The sequence below is a fragment of the Anoplopoma fimbria genome, chromosome 14 (assembly GCF_027596085.1).
Source record: "Anoplopoma fimbria isolate UVic2021 breed Golden Eagle Sablefish chromosome 14, Afim_UVic_2022, whole genome shotgun sequence".
In the NCBI taxonomy this organism is placed as follows: domain Eukaryota; kingdom Metazoa; phylum Chordata; class Actinopteri; order Perciformes; family Anoplopomatidae; genus Anoplopoma; species Anoplopoma fimbria.
This window is the reverse complement of record NC_072462.1, coordinates 12,129,845-12,150,383: the sequence shown is the minus strand read 5'-3', so window position 1 is coordinate 12,150,383 and position 20,539 is coordinate 12,129,845. Positions and strand designations below refer to the sequence as shown.

General features: G+C 37.6%; 1 protein-coding gene across 2 annotated transcripts; it reads right to left on the bottom strand.

The window, feature by feature from the left end:
- Positions 1 to 100: 100 nt before the first annotated feature.
- On the bottom strand, positions 101 to 20,200 carry aff1 (AF4/FMR2 family, member 1). 2 transcript variants are annotated; one of them, XM_054612480.1, is made up of 20 exons: positions 19,951 to 20,200; positions 15,515 to 15,635; positions 14,623 to 15,408; positions 12,204 to 12,245; positions 11,159 to 11,245; positions 10,325 to 10,411; positions 9,512 to 9,545; positions 9,203 to 9,236; positions 8,514 to 8,658; positions 7,343 to 8,377; positions 7,171 to 7,259; positions 6,804 to 7,032; positions 6,525 to 6,619; positions 5,666 to 5,729; positions 5,425 to 5,561; positions 5,142 to 5,213; positions 3,910 to 4,003; positions 3,787 to 3,824; positions 3,429 to 3,667; positions 101 to 2,640 (listed from the first exon to the last, which is right to left on the bottom strand). In XM_054612480.1, exons 1-20 carry the CDS (start codon positions 19,998 to 20,000, stop codon positions 2,516 to 2,518), a joined length of 3,603 nt encoding a protein of 1,200 aa, XP_054468455.1. In that variant the 5' UTR covers positions 20,001 to 20,200; the 3' UTR covers positions 101 to 2,515. The 2 variants fall into 2 exon arrangements, with proteins under 2 accessions (XP_054468455.1, XP_054468456.1); XM_054612481.1 differs by having other exon boundaries at positions 6,525 to 6,616.
- Between the last annotated feature and the right edge of the window lie 339 nt (positions 20,201 to 20,539).

Here is a 20,539-nt window from a genome sequence, read left to right as displayed (position 1 = left end):
TTATTTACTGATCTTTACCACTAAATTGTGCAATTCTTGTTTCCTTTGAGAAGAATAAACAATAAATTAAGAGTAAACAACAAATCATTAATTTCCAGTGTTTATTCATCTCTGTACACTGCAACACAAATTCTTTACATATTTCACAAAAGGAAAAAAAGCATCCTTCAAAAATGTCTGACAATTTTTTGGGGTAAATAATTATTTGTCAAGAAGTGTAAACTTGTTGCAGAGTAATTCATAAATGAAGCACCAACATTCGAGGATGATGGAAATAAAGCCACAAGTTGCAAAAAGACAAGAAACAGTTGAAGTTGCTCTAGTTAGAATTGTCTAATGCCAAAATAACCTTGTGTGCATTGTTGACGTTTGCAGTAAGAAACTGATTTAAAGATCATTTCTATAGCAGCCTGCTGATGATTGGTACATAAAAATAATCCCAAATGCCATGGCACCAGTGTTCTCGCTCCTTACTTGAAAAAATATCACTCATTAAACATATCATTTATGTGAGAAAATAAAGTCAGGAACACTTTGTGAGCCTCGTTTAGCCCTTTTATCGTGTAATTGCAAATGGACAAACCAACTGAATTAACAAGCGAAACATTTCAAACCCAATGGTGCTCATGTCAACAAATGTTCTATTTTAGTATTTTAATCCAAACCAATGTTTCTTTTCCCACGTCACTATTTCATACTGATTATTTTTGTATCCCCTGTGAAACTTTAATAACTACGTCAACACCTCACTTAAAAATTAGAACCAACAAAACTCATGCTTTATTGCTTCGAATCAAAGTTACAATGAACAAGAGAAGAGACTAGCACAGTCCTGTCGGTCTTTGGAACATGGTGTTCTTTTGTCCAATAATGCTCTGAAATGAACTACAAATACTGAACAAAGTGCATTCTTTAGTGAGCTTTAGTTTGGCTTTTTTAATTCACTCCCACAGATTTAATAAACACAATGCAACTCAACATTTGCTACTCAACTAAAGTGTGGGAAACAGAGGAAAGTAGCTTCCTGGTGCAAAAACAAAGAGAATGGAAATTGACTGTAGTTTCATAACTGCTGAAAGACTGTGCTGGTCCCACTATACTTGAAAGGAAACTCAAACTTATAAACACGGCCAATGTCAACAACTACATCCAGCTCTAAACCCAAGGAAAGTCTGGGGTGAAAAATGCTTTTTTTATTATTGCAAGTAGTTAAGATGTTTACTGAACTTTGATGCTTGTAGAACTCATTAGATTGAGGGATGACAAGTCAGGATGACGAGAATAAAATCGAATCTGCTTTGGTCTGACGAACTCATCTTTACAGAGAAAGACAACAGCCAGACCACTTCTGCTCCTGAGTTTCAACTATCATATCAACAAAACCATGTGACATTGAGAAATGGTAAATCCTTAAAACTTTGCAGATTTGATACACAATGATTTCTGCATTCATCAAAGACTGAACCTTTCAGGCTAGTCTCCCCTGAAATCACCACAAGTTTCTTAATTTGCCTCCTTATCTCATAAGTCATGCCCAGATGTCTCTTTGTTATGAGTAACACTCAACATACTTTTCAGTCAACCTTCATTTATTTAATTCTGGGAGGGCAAATGTTTAATTAACAGTATGGCGTATTTTTAAAAAAAATGCAGTTATTATTGCACAAGAGGCGTGTTTTAATCGAACCAGAGCTGCATAAACCGGGCAAACCTCATTTGAAAAACTGAAAATGATTTCATATTGTTATCTGGCACTTATGCAACAACATCCCCACATTTGACTCATATCTGCTTCCTACGCTCAAGATTAGACCTTGTCACGAGTGCAAACGTTACAAGAAATAAAATGCTGAATTTATAAAAATACTAAATCCCTGAATCCAAATCAAACAGATCCTTCAGACTGCACAGGGACATTTAATCTCTCGTTAAGAGAAATTAAATAAAAAAATCATGATACATTTAAACAATGAGTTTAGCGCCTTACGGTATTACTTGATAACAAAAGTTATGTAATAAAATCTGTGTCAGAACTAGCAACACGACCACATGATAAGGCCGGGGAGGATTATAGAGCCACCAAATTGCACTTTTGGTTATACGTCATGCGCCTCCATCCAAATTTCACTCCTGAATATAGAGTTGTGATTCACAAATGATCCCAACACAATTACTGACTAACAAGACATGAAATATGTGGATTAAAGCAAATGAAACCTATGCTCATAAAAGTGCAAGAGAAGAAGTGAGAGACACCGAAGTGGACGTGAGGGAAACAATAAATAAGTGCAAAGTTCAGTGTGGTGTCCTCGAGAAAACGCATCACATGAGAAGTCATCTTTGTCTTTTCTTTTTCGATGAGATGAGTTCATGTGAAGTAGAGGAAAAAACTGGCACAAGCCTGAGGGACAGTCCAGGTCGGTATCAGAGCATGACACACTGAGGTGAAGTAAAAGGTACAGCGAGGCAGCCTGGAGGGTTTGCAGGTATTCAGCGACAGCAGCAGGTCGTTGGGTCACTTTACCTTTTGGCTGTCCAGCCTCAGCCAGTGGACGCCTTGTCTCGTATAGCTGACCAAAGACCTCATACTCGACGAAAGGCTCAATGGGCCCATAACTGTGTCCAGCTCTGTCAGCATACCTGAAACATACAGAAATATTTAAAGCATTATACATCAAAACAATCATTAGATGTACCAAAACACAGACACAAAACTTGCTGGGTTAATCCATCTTTGATTGGAATGCATCAAATGTTTTTTTGTTTTTTTACAGGACACATTTACATTGATGATACCAGGCTATATCTTTGCTTAAAGTAGGAACTATATGTCCAAACATTACCAATCACTAATCTAGGTTTAGAGTCTGATGTGTCTTTTGATGCTCATGGGACTTAAATGGTGAAGTCCTGTTTTGTTTAACTGAGACATTTAACCAAGATCCCGTCATTCATTTTATTTTGGAGATCTAGAGAAGGTCCTCATGCTTTCATCTCATCCAGACTTGACTATTGCAACATACTTTGTTCTGGTCTCAGCAGGTGAAACTTCTAAAGACTGCAACTTGCACAAAAAAAAGCTGTTGCAAGGTTCTTTCCAAAAGTAAGCAACCATTTCACCCCAATCCTCTCTGCTTTCACTGTTAACCTGTGAGTTTTTGATATTTTTTTTTTTGCTGTTTTGAGTAGCAGTTTGCTCAGTATCCTCTTTCAAATCTCTTCTTAAAACTATTTTTTATCTTGTGGATTTTTATGATTGGAATTGTATTTAGAGATTTTTACTTTCTTTCTTAATTTTACCATACTTCACTACTTTGCTGATTTAAGGCTGTGTCACTACAAACACCACAGAGCCTTTTTTAGATTCACGTAGCGTTCTGGCTCAGAATATTTCTTGATCTAACAGTCCCTTCTCCCTCCATTCTTACCGCTGCCTCTTTGTGCCAGCTCTTCAGCCTGCTCCCAGATGTCATGAGCGCTCAAGAGTAACATGGTGATGTTGACGTAGGTGAATGCCACTTGTCCAATGGCCTGGGGAATTACCACGGTGGTGCCGACTGGGTCCACTACCAACCCGCTGACACTGTGGTTGGAGGCGGGACCTGAGCTGGTGGATGTGTTGGCTGGAGACGGCATGTTGGGGATGTAGGACGGGGTGTCTGTCCCTCTAAAAAGATACGGGTTATGAGATACAAACATTTGAAAATAAAGACAGCTTTGTGCAGTATACCCATTGTCCAACCAGTGAATGAATGAATGACTGTAACAGCAAACTAAATTACTTACTTTAATGTTACTACAGAGGGATCGGGAGTTGTTGAGTTCTGAAAGAGGTCCACAGTTAATTAGCAAAACAAAATAGGTTCTCTTTATGGCAATTAGGAGTGATGGAAGTACATTAATACTTACACTGAAGTGATCCGTGAGTGTCTTGGAATACTTGAGTGCAGTTTTTTGTTTGTGGCGAAACATGGTCATCTGCAGCAGAGACTGGCACTTCAGACTACGAGACACAATTTCATGTTATTAAATTATTGATGAACTGTATTGGGATTTTTTCATAACTTTTTTTCCCACATACTATACTTTTTTTAGACATAATATACTATGACTTTTTTATGACTATACTATGGCTTTTTGAGACAAACTACACTATGACTTTATTTGACCTACTATGCTATGACTTTTTTATGATTTTTTCGACATACAAAATAGTCATACTATATTGACTTTTTTCCCAAATACTATACTATAACTTTTTCAAATTTTTAGGGCATACTAAAAAAAAATGTTTTATCACTTATTTCTGACTTTGTAAAAAAAAAAAAATAAAAAAAAATAAGCTAAGCTAACCCAGCTAGGACCTAAGGCTATTTTTCTAACCAGTATGCTCCTGGCTCATGTCCGGTTGTAGAAAAACTCAGGCTTACCCAGCAACGGTTATTAAGTGAAGTCCGTTACTGTTTTGCCTACATCTCCGCTGAGACCTTGCTCTATATCAACAAGGCTGCACTTGATAAGCAGACGGCAGGGCAGAGCGCAGGAATCCAGTTGGCGGAGACTGGCAAAGTCTATTTATATCACTGATGCTCGATGCTTAAACAGTCAATGGTGGTGAACAAAATACCCTAGAGGAATGCACTTATCTTTTTGTTCTGCTGTTTGTCATGTTTTTTTCTTGTGTATCAAAAGGACTAGAACTGCATTTTGTTGTACAATATTGTGTTGAATTATGACAATAAATTTGCCTTGAATGCTTGAATCTCTTTTAATGTATTTTAAACTAAGATTTTTAATAAAATGTTTTGCAAAATTATGTTTTTTTTCGACATACTATACTATAACTTTTTAAACATATTTCACTATGACTTATTTAAGACATTCTATACTATGACTTTTTTATGACTATACTATGACTTTTTTTAAACACACTATACTATGACTTTTTTCTCATTTAATTAAATTCAAATTAAATCTTAGTCTCCATATCTGTAATCTTTAGACAAGAACCAAAACATAGATGGTGGCAGGTTCAAGACAAAAATAAAGCTTAAGAGGAGAAAAACATAATCAGTAATGTAATCTCATGAGACAATCTGGTTTGTGGAGAAACTTTACTTGAAGTATAAACTACCCCTTACCACAAAGATAAAAAGTCCTTTTCTGAGGGCGAAGCGGTGGCGTCCACTGAATTTTTAAGTTTCAGTACAAACCTGTGAGAGTGGAGAATGTGGCGTTAAAACTAATGCCTGAACCGAATTCAGTTACGGAGCCAAAACTGTCATATTACAGCTTGCAAAACAAAATGCATTGTCTGTGACCATGACAAGGTGAAGGAGCCTATTCTGCACACTTACAAATATGCAAACCAATAATTACAAAAAACTATTAGTGCAGATAATAGTGATAAAAGGGGGTTCGTACTTGAGCAGTTCCACTGTCTCTGCAAACATAGTGTAGGAAGACATTGAAATGTGAGGATCTTTTTCCATGGCAATGCCACTTTCAACGAAGTACATGGCCGCATCCAAGTAGTTGAAAGCTTTACTGAGCTTATCTGACTACAGAAAGAGAGCAAAAATATATACAATTTTGTATGAAGTTATTTGTATTACTTCAGTCATTTTAGTAAATCAACTAAAAACAAACAAAAGGGAGAACCTACCTCTGCATCTGCTTTGTGTTTCAGTTTTTTGGCCTCCTTTATGTAATGCTTCACTGGATACTGCCTACAGGTGAAAAAATATTTATTAGTGGTCTAACACCAATGTACAACTAACAATTTAGAACACTATAGAAATTGTCGTCGCTGATACAAAATAAGTTTGTAAATTAAAAACCATGGCAACGATTAATATTTACTTAAAATTGTCAATAGAATGCATCTCGCAAATATATGTACTATTTTGAACCTGTACCTAAGAAGCTCACTTTTGACAAAAAACTACAATATGAAAGAAAAATTCTCGCATTCCACACTTAAAATTAATCTCACTATTTTTCCCCACTAAATCAACTCACCAGATGAGCTAGTTTATCCACCATGCTGGATAATTTACAGACACATTGCACTCATATGTAACGTTAGTGCTACCTTGATTAGTCTAATTACTGTATATTGATGTGTGCATAAGCTATCAAATTTTGTTTGTAAAAAATTGCAATGAAAAAGAAGGCGGAGGAAAGGACACACAAGAGAAAGAAGAGACCTGGGACCAAATTTATTAAGCATCTCAGTGTGGAAAATGTGTCTTAAATGGTTAGTGTGAGGCACATTTGGTCATACTTTGAAAATAATTCTAGCACGTTCTGTAGCTTTTAAGGACAGAAAGATCTTGGTACAGTGTTTATACCAACAATGTCTGTGGGTAAAATCTTATAACTGTCTGTTGTGTGGATTTTCTTTCCCCATGGGAAAAAACTGACACAATCCAAATAGGTCCAGAGACAGACAGCCTTTTTGGAGACATAAACTAAAAACTGTATTTTAGATTCATTTAACAGCTAAGCAGATAGGATTTTACCTTTCCTCTAATCTATACAAGGGCCTGTTGCTCAAAGCTTCTCTGGTGGGCTGTGAAGATGGTGGGATCTTGAGGCTGCTCTTCGGTGGCTTCTGCTAGGATTGCAATGCAGACATTTGGTTAAAATTTGAATTGTTTCCTTTCTCATGTAATAATTCATTAGGAAGGCCTTTTTCACTGATTACAATCACTAAAAGTACCAGAAATTGCAGAACTTGTCTCTGGAGAAGAAGCAATGCACTAATATACATGCATAAGATAGGTGATGTATCCTGTTACCTTTTGAAAGTGTGGGTTTTCTGTGTGCTTTCCACTGCTCTTCTTGTGCTTTGTGCTCGAGTGTTTGCTCTTAACAGCCTCCTTACTGGACTCCTGGGTTTCCACAGAACTGCGTTTGTGCACCTTTGGGCCTTTAGCAGGGTCTTTGGGTGTCAGAGGCTGCTGCAAAGAAACAGGTTTTTTCTTTGCCTTCTTTCGCTCTCTGTCATCTTTTGAATTGCAGGAACGTCTGTAAGTGACAACATTGGAGAGCTTTTGAGATCTGACACACTCCCAATGCAAAATAAACATTTCATTTAATAAATGTTGATGTTATCATTGTCAAATAACAAAGAAGTACGGGATGCCTCTGTATTAGGGAACCTACTCCAGTTTGACAGAAACATGATTCGATGAGGTATTCTTGTTTTCCAGCCTCTGTTTCTTCCTCGGGAGAGTTGCATTGTCTACCTCAACCTAGAAGACAAAAAAAAATCACACATTATTATAAAAAATATAATAAACATGTATGCTAATTAGAACAGACCTCTATATCTCACATTTTGAGATATACTCTTTGTGCTGGTTTTGGCGAGTTTGTGTGTAGAAGAAGCATCCTTGCCCCCTCCGTCTTGCTCTATGACCAGCGCTGATCTCTTTGCAATGCTGGGTATCTCCTGGTGGTTTCCTGGAGTCAGGGGAACTCTTGAGAGCAGTCTTAGATCAATCTTCACCAGCAGGGATCTAGAAGGCCTGTGGGGGTCCTGAGAACTCTTGGCTATCTGTCCAGCCTTCTCTGATTTCTTGTGGGTTGTTTTGTGAGGAATCTTGTTCCCCCTCTGGCAGATGGTCTCAGACTTTTGTTTGCTACTACTGAGTCTATGTAGTGGGGCTGGAGACAGCTGGTGAGGCTGAGCAGGACCTTGGATGGGGCAGGAGCAGGGGATAGGATATTGCACACCACATGATGGACAATGACCACACACGACCACTGGGGCTTCAGGCTCTTCTCCAGCCTTCCGTTTGTCTAGTGAGGTGTGTTTAGAAGTCCTTTTACTGTCTCTTTTAGTGTCTCTGTTATCCTTGCTTTTCTTGCCATGTCCTGTTTTTGTCTTGACCTTGGGTCTATCTTTGAAACAGGGATCTTTGTCTTGTGTGGCGACAACTTCCTCACACTTCACATCAATAGCTGCTTCAGTGCGATCTTTGCAACCTGCCTTCTCTGGTATTGAGGTGTTCTTGTTGAATGGAAGTTTCCTGGAACTGCTACAGCTGTTCAAATCACCAAAGGGGGATTTTTGGTTACTTTGATGGTTATAATTGTCCTGAGGGCTTTTGCTGTGCTGCTGGAGCTTTGCAAGCCTATCAGTGAACTCTCTTTGGTGAGTTGAAAGCTTGGGTTTGGACTCCCTGGTGGGGTCGACGACCTCTACACTGAGTGAGAGCTTGGAGCTTTGAGTGGGCAGTGGCTGTTTGTGAGCAGGGCTCTCAGGGGCATGTGCACCGCTTTGACTCTCAGTGCCGGAGTTCTGCTGGCTGGACCGAATCCAGTTCCCCAACTGCCAATTACCATGCGACACTGCTGGAGCCTCAGGCTAAAAAAAAACAAGCAAAAGAAACATTGTGATTGTAGAAAAATTAGGAGGAGCAAAATAGTTCACATAATTCATGTTTATGTGTCCTTTATTCAGTATGAACGATATGTACAAAAAAGGACTAGCAGCAAATTACCTCGTTTTTGACGTTGGAGCTACTCACGGGGAGTTGAGGTGGCTCCTCGATGGTGCTTTCACTTTCCGACTCTGATCTTGAGCTACTCTCTGAGTCGCTGGAGCTGGCGGACTCTACCTCTCTTGAATGTGCAGCTTCAAATGAACTACAGCGCAAACACACAAAACAACACAATAATAAATCACATAGAAGTGTAATCGTTAAAATGAAATAAACACAGTGGCCAACGTGGCCAGGCTGTTCTGGTATACAGCACATTTGGAAACAATTATGTTTGAGGAAGAAAAATATGAGAGAAAAGTTTCAATGGTTATTTTTCTCAGAAAATCGGAGCTACAATGAGTAAACGATTAGTTGATTAATTATTAAAAATCAAGCTTTTGTCATTTTTGAACTTTTTCTCAAATGTGTAGATTTTCTGTTCATTTATGATACTAACAATATTTAGGTTTTAGGCAGTTGGTGTGATAAAAACCAGTTATTTTGGAAGATAATCTCTGGCTGTGGAAAATTTTAACAACATGCGTTTTTGATTTATTTCTATACACAAAACAATTAATTGAGAAAATAAGATGCAGGTTAATTGATCCTAATGAAAATATTTGTTATCTGTTTGAGTGGCTTGCAAGCAATGTTCATCATGTTTTTGGAATAATTGCATAAAAACTCTCAAAAGTCAAATCACTTACGCTGAGGAGCTCTGCTGGATGAGCTGGGATGGATCTGCAAATTAGAAATGACATTATCACTTGATATGAAATGAATATGCCCTGGGAATGAAAGTTTAATATCTGACTGACTGAACAACTGTCTGAGTCTGGCTTATAAATCCTGTCTCAAATAATTGTTGCTGAAATTTGCATTTATGATGGCCAATACATTAACAAACAGGTGTTTTGTATTGTATTGCACAATAAAATAATTTATTTAGTGTTCGTTTATGATGGTAAAATACTGCACGCTTGGATTGTAGTCTGCTTTATTCCCTCATTACTCACTTTGTCCTGGACATGAAGAGACATGCTCTGCTTCCTGTGGAGACACAAAACACAAGCAAGCTTTACTCTGGGTCACAGGTTTATTTGATTTAGAGTTATACATTTGCATCTACTTTTACAATAAACTGAAAAACTGTGTAATAATCAGCACAGATTTTTTTCCTAATCTTAGACCTAAAGCAGTAGTGAGGGGATTAAACATTTGGCCTGAGAGTGGTGTGAGACAAAAGGCTATGGGTTCATTAAACTCAAAAGGGTTTATCCCTTCTCAACATGAAGATTCTTATTAAATTGCATGGTGATTTGTTAATCTACCATTATGGAGATAGCCTGTGCAAATAATAACATTTGATTTAATGGTGGGGGACAATTTTACCTCAGGTGAAAGCTCATTAAGCACGCAAAAGGAAAGGGTTCACAGACAGATAATGAATGTGCTTGGTAAATAGTCTAATAATTGGGACTGCACTATTTTTAACATACTGGTTCTGGCATCAAAGCCAACCAGCGACTGCCAGTGGGTATCGATCCACCACACCACAGAAATAAACCCTGAATTTGGTAAATCAGAGAGAGATTTTTGCACTGAAGAGGTTACAACTTGTGGAGATTGCCACTTGATTTAGTTTATTAGACTACCTTCAGTTAAACGTTGGGAGTACTTTTTTGTGCATCACAAGGATTTCTCAGTGACAGTGGGCTTCTTCATAGAAGGTTACTACCCAAGCAAGATGCAGGATTACTTCAAACAGACGGATGTTCCAACATACACCTGGGCAGCGTAGGTGAGCATAAAATCAAGTTAGGTTTTACCTTTGCTTGGAACAGGGCCTTGGAGGGTTCATCTGTGCTAGGTGTTTGTATAGCTGTCAGGAGAGGAGGCCACGAGTGGGTCATTTCCTTTGGAGGGGAATAATAAAAAAAAATGAGTGTGATGTGTTAGGAGCCTCCAGACTTGGCCCAATTACAGAATAGGTTTGCCTCTGTATAAAAAACAACAACAATGCAGGTGAAGTCCTCCAACTATTTCGGATTTAGTGACAACACATGATAGTTTCTCTCAAGAAGCCAAGTGAAAACCTCACATTGGATAGTTTGTAAATATGATAAATGACGAGCAGGAAAAGAAAGAGCAGCAAGAGCAAACTGGTTAAATGAAGTCAAGACAATTCATATAAAACTATTTGTTTCCATTCTTTCAAGATTCTTTCACAATTTGCCAATTTTACTAATTTGAATTCTAATGCAAATACAACTACAGCAGTCTGAACATCTACTTTTTGCAATAAAGCACTTGTACAATATAAAATGTGTGTTAAGAGAGTCTGTGATGCTGTTCTTTCAATGGTTTTTGTCAACAAGAAAACAAAATGTGTATAATTGTTATTGTTCCAACTATCGAATATATATTTTATTTTTTTTAATATCACTTAACCTTTCTTTATATCCATTCCTATTTAAATCATGTGGAAATTCCCACATGATTTAGTTTACTTAGACTACCCTAAACATTGGGAGTACTTTTTTGTGCATCACTTTCATTTGAGAAGGTAATCCGAGCAAGGATTCAGGATTACTTCAAACAGACGGATGTTCCAACATACACCTGGGCAGCGTAGGTGAGCGTAAAATCAAGTTAGGTTTTACCTTTGCTTGGAACAGGGCCTTGGAGGGTTCATCTGTGCTAGGTGTTTGTATAGCTGTCAGGAGAGGAGGCCACGAGTGGGTCATTTCCTTTGGAGGGGATAAAAAAAAAAATAATGAGTGTGATGTGTTAGGAGCCTCCAGACTTGGCCCAATTACAGAATAGGTTTGCCTCTGTATAAAAAACAACAACAATGCAGGTGAAGTCCTCCAACTATTTCGGATTTAGTGACAACACATGATAGTTTCTCTCTTTGCAACTTGAAGACAAGAAGCCAAGTGAAAACCTCACATTGGATAGGTTGTAAATATTATAAATTACGAGCAGGAAAAGAAAGAGCAGCAAGAGCAAACTGGTTAAATGAAGTCAAGAAAATTCATATTAAACTATTTGTTTCCATTCTTTCACAATATGCCAAATTTTACTTATTTGAATTTCAATGCAAAGCTAATAACTACAGCAGTCTGAACATCTACTTTTTGTAACAAAGCACTTGTACAAGAGTCTGTTGTCTCACGAGTCTGTGCTACCTTTTTTTTTACCTGCCTTAATATCCATTCCTATTTATATCATTAAGTAATATACATAGTTATTTTTTATGTATGGCTAGTAAACTGAATTTCAGTGTTTCTTTTTGTGTCTAAACATTTATAACATTCTGAAAAGTAATTAGTTCAAGATTTATAGTATTTTGTGTAAAATGAATCAATTATGCAAAAGTAAAGTTTCCCTGTGAAATGCATTTAACTAATGTTTTAAAAAATACACCATGATATAGAACATATTTTGAAAAGTACATCTTACATAGAAGAAAGTACAAGTAGACTTAAATGCTTTAGTTTGTGTTGACATGTAGGCCTACATATGAATACACTTGGTTGGGCTACATATGTGTGAGTCAGTCAACATGTATTTTTGTGTGTGTTGAGAGGTTTAGATGTTTTAAACTCAAAGAAAGATGTATCTAATCCCTTGTTATACTCACATTGTTACGATGGCAAAAGACAGTAGCCAAATGTAAATGAGAATGTAAACATCTGGACTTACCCTCAAGATGTCCTCAACACTCAGAACTTCATTTGACCTTGTCTGTAGAAAGGAAAATGATAATTATTAGTTCGCAAAAAGAGAATCAAAATGTGTTATTCAATTATAACCTGAAGAACAAATGTAGAAAGATTTGTTACGGGCTCAAATGTTACAGAGCAATCCATTTATATAATTTCACAGGTTAAAATAATAAATAAATAAAAAAACAATTAAATCCGTTTTCATCCAACCCCAAAATTTTAGCTCAGATTGTTGTCAAAGTGCTGCATGTGGTGAATGCAGCTATATCTCAAACGGGAAAAGAAGATTAATAAAATACACATTGTCACACGTATTTCCTCTTACTTTATTCATATACATAACAAGCATTTTGATATTTTCTTTGTTACCTGAATTGTTTCATTGTATCATTGATTTTCCATGCTACATTAAAATCAAAGCACAACACAGAAAACTGAGTGAAGACGTGTATTGCTTTTCAGTGTTGTCCAGCAGAGAGCAGCAGAGACCTCCTCATACTAAATGCAGGCTTTGACAGTAGTTTTATGAAGAGGTGCAGGGGAGCTTTTTCTTTTTAGAGATGGAGACATATTGTCCATTCCAAGAAGAAAAAAGTGTCCACAGTCATTGTCTTTAATATTGCATTAAAAAATGACCTAATTGGCCTTTTAAAATATGTCTGTCCATTTAATAATGACAAAGTAAATGCATACATAAAGGAAATATAACAATGTTTATCGTATTTCGCTTTATTTTGATGCCTTTTAAATCTTCCAAAGAACACTTAACAAAAGATGAAAACCCACTTTCATCTTTGTGTTATAGGAACTGAAAAAAGTCACCATCTGGTAAAGAAAAAAAATTGACCAACTTGAAAATCCTGCACCCTATAAATGAACATTACTTTCTGCTTTATGGGGGTGGACCAAACATTACAAACATCTATAAATATAAAAGCAGGACTATACTACATCACCGCTAACTAAAGTCTTGAGCAATCCCCCATATCAGGCAGCAACCTGGGCCAACTTCAACATCAGATAAATACTGTGTGTGAATGAATGGGTCAACAGGCCGCATTTCAGTTTGTTTTCAGGTCTGTCTTTTAGTGTTTCCTTCCAAATGGACAGTGTTTGAGATAAGGCCAGAGTGAATGGGCCCCCAGAGCAGTTATGTAAGTTGGTGACAAAGCTCATTTATTGTTCTGCTGCTGAGCCCAGGGGTGAAGTTATCAGAGGCAGCTGAGGTCACATATTCATACACACACACTGAAAAAAGTGTGTGTGCACATGGAGTATTATAATTAACAGGAAATAGTAACAGTGCAGATCGTTGTCTCAAATGTGCAACACATTTCCCAAACCAACAAAAAGACTTCCAACTTCTGGAATAAGGTTTCTGAAATGGTGAGTTTTCTGAAACGATATTGTGTTTTCTCTAATGTTGTTTTTGTTCATTTGCTTTATGAAATGTTGCGTTTTAGAACTTCCGGACCATCACAAGGCAGAGGGCTAAAGTGTCACTACTCACAAAACATTTTTACTTTTGTCACACCAGTTCAACTGTAATCTAGATGTCAGATTAAAAATCTCTGCTGTGTGTGCACACAATCATGTCTGCTCTCTGACCCATGACCCCTTTGTGTTGACCTGTGTTAGGAATAACACATTCTAACTGCATTTCTTCTTGACGCCTAAAGGGACATTTCTGATTATATTGTAGATCCAAAAATGTCTCATACGTGGCTTATTGCAGATGTGGAACTTAACTCAGGAGTGAAGGGGTTGGTGAGAAATAGGGAAATGAGTAGCTGCCTGGAAATCCTGTACTGGATTAGACCCAGCAGCGATAATAGCACCATATTCATCACTGCTGTAGGGTGGTAAGGGGAAGGTTTTGCATGCTGCAGTTGCGTGCGTGCGTGCGTGTGTTTATGCCGATAGTTGAACTACAATTCAGCCAAATTCTCCCAAACAAAGCAAGTCCCAGACCTTTTTCAATGTCTGAATAGTCAGGGAAGTATAAAACTAAAACTATAGAGAGGTTTCAGAGAAATCCTGATATCAGCAGACACACAATCCTCTAGTTCCACAATAAATTCAAAGCGCAGACAACAGTGCTGGGAATTAAAAAGTAGGACTTCTGTTGTCCTATCAACTCCCCCAAAGAGCCTGGAAGCACCAAACAATTGATTCTGTATTATATATCTCAACTCAATATATATCAACTCAACAGAGCCCCTTTCCAGTCTTTATGCTAAGCTAAACTAAGCATAAAGACTGGAAAGGGGCTCTGTTGAGTTATACTGAAGTCCACCTACCAGCACCTTTAAAGCTCACCAAGTAACTCAATATATCTTGTTTGTTTGAGCCGTACAAAAAACAAAGCGTAAAATATACATATACAATACACTCACCTCCATGAATTGTGGCAGTATCTTCGTTTTGCCCAGATCCGATTTGTTGATTAACTCAGGTAGAGGTACATATGGCTCTGGTGAAGACTTCAGCTCAGGTGACTCGCTGACCACCTGGTCCTGACCATCCATGGGCCGCACGTACGCTGTCGGCTTCTGGGTCATGACTACGCTGGGCTGCTTTGACGACAGGAGTGAAGGGAAGGTCTGGGAAGGTAGTGCGTTACCCTTGTTTGCTTGGGGTAGAGAAGCATCGTTGGGGGACTGTTTTAGGTTAAAATTGGAAGCGTCCATGTCCTTAGTGTCCTTGTCATTTTTATCATGGTCACTGGAATGTGGGAAGGGTAGCTGCTTAGCATCAGGAGACTGAGAAGACATTTCCTGGTAAGGGCTGACGCACTCCCTGAGATCTGAGAGGGCTTCACTCCTCTTTTGTTGACGTGCTGAGAGGCTGAGCTGACTGTGGTTCAGAGAAGCATCGGAGAAAGTGGATGAATGTCCAAGGTGGTTAGGAGACGAAGAGGCGGCGGACGTCCTCACGGGCTGAGAGGAGTAACCGTTACTAGATGGGGCTTTCTGACTTTGGGTGGACATGTAATGGATTTGGTTGTGGAATGGAGGCTTGGTTGGTTTATCTGTGTTTGGCAGACCCTGATCTGACTGTGAGAAGGTTCCACAAGAAGGAATGGGTAAAGGCTCAATAGCATAGGGATATGGATTATTCACATCTTCATAACTGCCAAGCATTCTCTGGATTCGATTGGAAAGCTCATCCCCTTTGTTTGTCTGCAAGAAAAAGACATTAACGCTTAATTTTACAAAACATTCTTTTAATTATTTTCATTCCTGTGTCTTTATTAGAGCATTTAACTCATGATATGCGGGTCTTTACCTTGTATGGTACCCCAAAGAGCGGCACATTCTCAGAGTTGAGCTCTTTGGCTTGGCTTGTTTCTTGGTTCCTCTGTTCCCATGCACGGAGGCGAAGCCGGTTCCTTTCTTCATTGTATATACTGTAGAGCATTACAAAGAAAGATAGATATTAAGTCAGCATTGCATTTACAAGTGCATCATTCAAACTGTTACACTAAATATGACTAGTTACCCTGTTAAAAGATGTAGTAGGTGCCTTAAATGTTAAAAGTGAAATTGGTGACATGCTCCATTCCTCAATACAATTGACAAACTGTATTGCGTATGCGTGTTAGATTATATATGCTCCTAAACCGCAGAACAATTAATGTGACTGATCCTCAATGATAAGATCAGTTTTGGCTTAAGGCACCGGAAAATTTAGAGACTGCAAATTTATGGCATCTTATCACAGGCTTATCTACCCAAGGGGGGCAGAGCAGCAGGGTCTAATGGGAGAAGAAAGTGCCCATCTTATCAACAGACAAGTGTAATTAGACTCACAGACGCCATGAGGATTCAACGCAACATTCACATCTGTTCTTTCTACTCCCTAAAGATTACACGCAGCCCATGCAGACATCATATGGATATTAACAGTCCAGATATGATGCCAACGACTAAACTAGCTCTTACACTATAGTAGAATTGCATTGTGGCCGTGGAACAACAGCAGGCCCCATGGGAACAGGACACGTTTAAAACTTTTCATATGCTAAAGTGAACTGAACACTTATCCACATTTCTTCCCAAAATACAGTGTTGATCATCCACACTGACAGCAAGCCCAATGGGATGCTTCCATGGCAACAAGTGGAGCAGCACAGATTTGGGACTCAGCCAAACAGATGAGCACTTACTCATTAATGGAACAGAGAGACTGGCCAAACTACCAGTACACAGGCTGTTACTGCCCAGGCAGAGTACTACCCAGGGGTAAAGCAACATACTGTGCATGTATTAAATTACACACTAGTCTTCCAAAACAATCATGAAACATACATTGTGTTGATTGTACATATTGATGATGCAACAAGCACACAATGTATAGAGATAATTAGAAACAGCTCCTGTTAGCAATACCAGGGGTTGAATTATAGATGAGGGTGGATAAAAAAAACAAAAAAACTTTCCAGTATTGGAACCGTTATATTCTTATTATCAGGTCAACCTTTAATCATGATAAATGACTCACACACCCAAATATTTGAAAAGGCATTTCATCAAACCCTGGAAGGCAAAATACCCAAGTAGTAAAACGTATCATACAGAAAATCATGAAAAGCAGAATTCCATCAGTGAAAAAATAAGTTTGTTTATTCAGGAAAGCATATAACTCAGATTCAAAACACACAGTGGTGTTTAAAGCAGTGTAAGACAAAAGCACAAAATCTGAGGTCTCATATCAGAGTGTGCAAACCCATACAAAGGCAAAAAGTGAATAACCCTAACCCTCTGCATGCATCATTTCATGAAGGAACAGTGGTATTTCCTACATGACACTGCTCACAACATCCGGGTCATGATTTCTGGTAAGAGACATTGGTTTGAGTTTTTCAAATGTATTATTTTTGTTGCTTGATAATCACAAACAGCGTGCCATATAGTCCTCTTAAATTCAAGAGAAGGCAGACAACTCTATGGCCAATATCGACGAAAAACTGACAACTCACACCAAAAACCATCTAGATTGATAAATAGCCCTACATGTAAGAGTTAAATATGTATTTTTGATATTGGGGTGCACTGTCCCTTAAAACTACCAGTCATTATCTATTTTTTTTGTCAAACTTTCTCAGCTTTAAGCTTCTAAAATGTGATTTCATTTCTGTCTCCATTTTGTTCTTTTTTGACTGTTCGTTGGATAAAACCAGCTATTTGAAGACAGTCTTTTGGAACATGTGATGGACTTTTCCTTTTACCATTTCTTGACATTTTATTTACAAAAATATTACCCGAAATAAAAGTAATAAATTATTTGAGAATGAAAATGATCTTTAGTTAACAGCGGCTAAAATGACCTACAACTGAATGTTCACTTTTGTTCTCAGTTATGTTGATAGTTATGACATATCTGCTGGCATCACAAGCATTGCGATCATGTTGATAGTATCTTTCCGGTCTTCACTTCACACAATGTCCATTTCCATAAATGTGGACACTTTCTTCCATACTGCTCAAAAGACATTCATGACGTATTTGAAATGTTCCTCTTTAGTGATTTTTGTCTGTGATCAAATTGGTACAAACTTGGGATGCACCAATACAACTTTTTCAGTCCCGATACCTGGAGCTGTGTTGATGATGATGCTCTGCTTTCCAAAACTGATGACACATTTCAAAACACAACGGAACACAACAATTGTGTCGGGGCATACTTTCTGGAAAAGCGTTTTCACTGAAGAAAATCTGTTTCATCATATTTTTGGTATATATATATGCTCTGACAATTGTCGTAATACCGATATCACCAGACGGTATTGGTTTGAATGCAGAGAGTAATTCTGCATGTCACTCTGCTCCTATCATTATATAACATGAAGTGCATGAGCGACCCAAAGCGACAATCTAAAGCTATATTCTACATTTATTTGCCTTTAATTTTAAACTCACTTATTAATTAGTCTGCAATACATCTTCTTTCCTACCCTTTTGGCTTTCCAGCAGATTCAATTAATATGAAGCTGCCATTACTGCAAAAGCCTGCAAGACTGTTGATGCCACACAATCAAATTAGTAAATAATAATAACATTGAGCATCATTGTGTGGAAAAGTGGAAAAGGAAGAATGAAACATAAGCATTCTTATTTACATACAGTACCAGTCAAAAGTTTGGACACACCTTCTCATTCAACTACTTTGAAGAATCTAAAATATAAAACATTCTGGTTTGTTGAGCATTTGTTTGTTTACCACATAATTCCATATGTGTTCCTTCATAGTTTGGATGTCTTCAATATTAATCTACAATGTAGAAAAAAATAAAAAATAAAGAAAAACCATTCAATGAGAAGGTGTGTCCAAACTTTTGACTGGTACTGTATGTTGACCAAAGTACCCATTTTTTTCTGTTTTCCATAAAGTATATGAGCTGTACTTAATTACATTAATATATAATATAACCCTATTTAATCATCTACTGTTATTTTCTTAATTGATGTACTTTATTTGCATATTCTTTCTATTTCTTCTGCCCTGTGCCATATGTCACCACACTATTTAGAATATTCTAGACGGAGATACAAAATAAGGCATAAATATATGGTCTTATACAGTACCAGTCAAACGTGTGGACACACCTTCTCATTCAACTACTTTGAAGAATGTAAAATATAAAACATATTCTGGTTTGTTGAGCATTTGTTTGTTTACCACATAATTCCATATGTGTTCCTTCATAGTTTGGATGTCTTCAATATTAATCTACAATGTAGAAAAAAATAAAAATAAAAAATAAAGAAAAAACATTGAATGAGAAGGTGTGTCCAAACTTTTGACTGGTACTGTATGTATATTTTGGATTATTATAACCTTATGGATGCATTACTGTGTACGTAACATTTTACTGGTGTAGTTTTAATGAGTTTATATGATGTTATGTAGTTAAATCTGTCAGAATGTATCATACTTTCTATCATAATTAGGCCTATATATTGTATTTTAGTAGTTATTAGGCTATAAGACTGTCAAATAATTACAGTACCAGTCAAAAGTTTGGACACACCTTCTCATTCAACTACTTTGAAGAATCTAAAATATAAAACATATTCTGGTTTGTTGAGCATTTGTTTGTTTACCACATAATTCCATATGTGTTCCTTCATAGTTTGGATGTCTTCAATATTAATCTAAAAATAAAAAATATTAATCTACAATGTAGAAAATAAAGAAATAAAATAAAATAAAGAAAAACCATTGAATGAGAAGGTGTGTCCTAACTTTTGACTGGTACTGTACAACCCCGGCTCAGATGATCAGGTTACAGTATTTTTTAGGATGTTTACACCCAGTCACTAAAATCACATCAATGCAGAAAAAATATATATTGTTGTCCAACTTGTAACCCAAGTTCCAATTTGCAGATTTTTTTTTTTACATGTGGCTCAATGTGAATGTACATAACAAAAACAGCCCCTTTAACCAGCTGGTGCAAAAAAAAAAAAAAAAAAAAAAAAAAAAAAAAAAAAAAAAACCACACCAACCCTTCTCTTTCCAGCTGATTCCACCTCTTCCTCGAGCTGCATGTCAGTTCTGCACTAACAACAGACAACTACCACACCACCTTTATTTCTCATGGCTCCACACTACTCCACACTACTACCAGTGAGCTCGCTAACCTCCCCGAGCTCTCCAGCTAATTGACTGTAGAAACCCTGTCAGCTGAGGCTAGCTGCTAGCTCGTGTGTTCTGCCTACCTCGGCTGAGATGCCATGGTGCGCCTCCTCACAACAACTAAAGTTGTCATGTGCTTCTGACGGTCCTCGGCAAGGCGTCCCTCTCGCCTGGTCACATTTTTGGCTCCGAGCAGCTGACTAAATAGTTGATTAAATGGCTGTCAGGCCGTCGTTGTTTGATAGTTGTCTGCTAACCGTGTTTTGGTTGTCCACCCTCTCTCTCTCTCTCTCTCTGTGTGTCTCTATGTCTCTCTCTCTCTCTGCCTGCTGGATTGTTCTACTCTATTCAGCCATCAGGGGACCAAGCTCAGTTTTATACACTCAAAGCAGTTCAAACTTATCAGAAAATGCCTCTAAAGCAGCTGTGTTGCTACAATACGAGTATATACAAAGTAAATATAACACATGAGTCCATTAAGAGCTGTGTTGTGCACTGGTTTGTCCTCATAAAGATAGTTAACCTAAACTTTACACTGTTACCCCTGCGTGACAGACATGGTACAGTCATCTGTCATTAGGTTTGTTTTTACAACAGACCTGCTGTTTTTTTGCCATTATTTAAAGTTTTAAAAAGCCGATTTAATCAATCAATATCAACACAGATATATAA

What these genes read in the sequence shown, in the direction of transcription:
- aff1 (XM_054612480.1), bottom strand. Translation starts at nt 20,000, where the DNA reads ATGACAACTTTAGTTGTTGTGAGGAGGCGCACCATGGCATCTCAGCCG. An exon ending in TACTGCCACAATTCATGGAG is followed by an intron (nt 12,246 to 14,622) that starts GTGAGTGTATTG and finishes TCCTTTCTACAG; the next exon opens with ACAAGGTCAAATGAAGTTCT. An exon ending in CCCTCTGTAGTAACATTAAA is followed by an intron (nt 3,668 to 3,786) that starts GTAAGTAATTTA and finishes GTATCTTTTTAG; the next exon opens with AGGGACAGACACCCCGTCCT.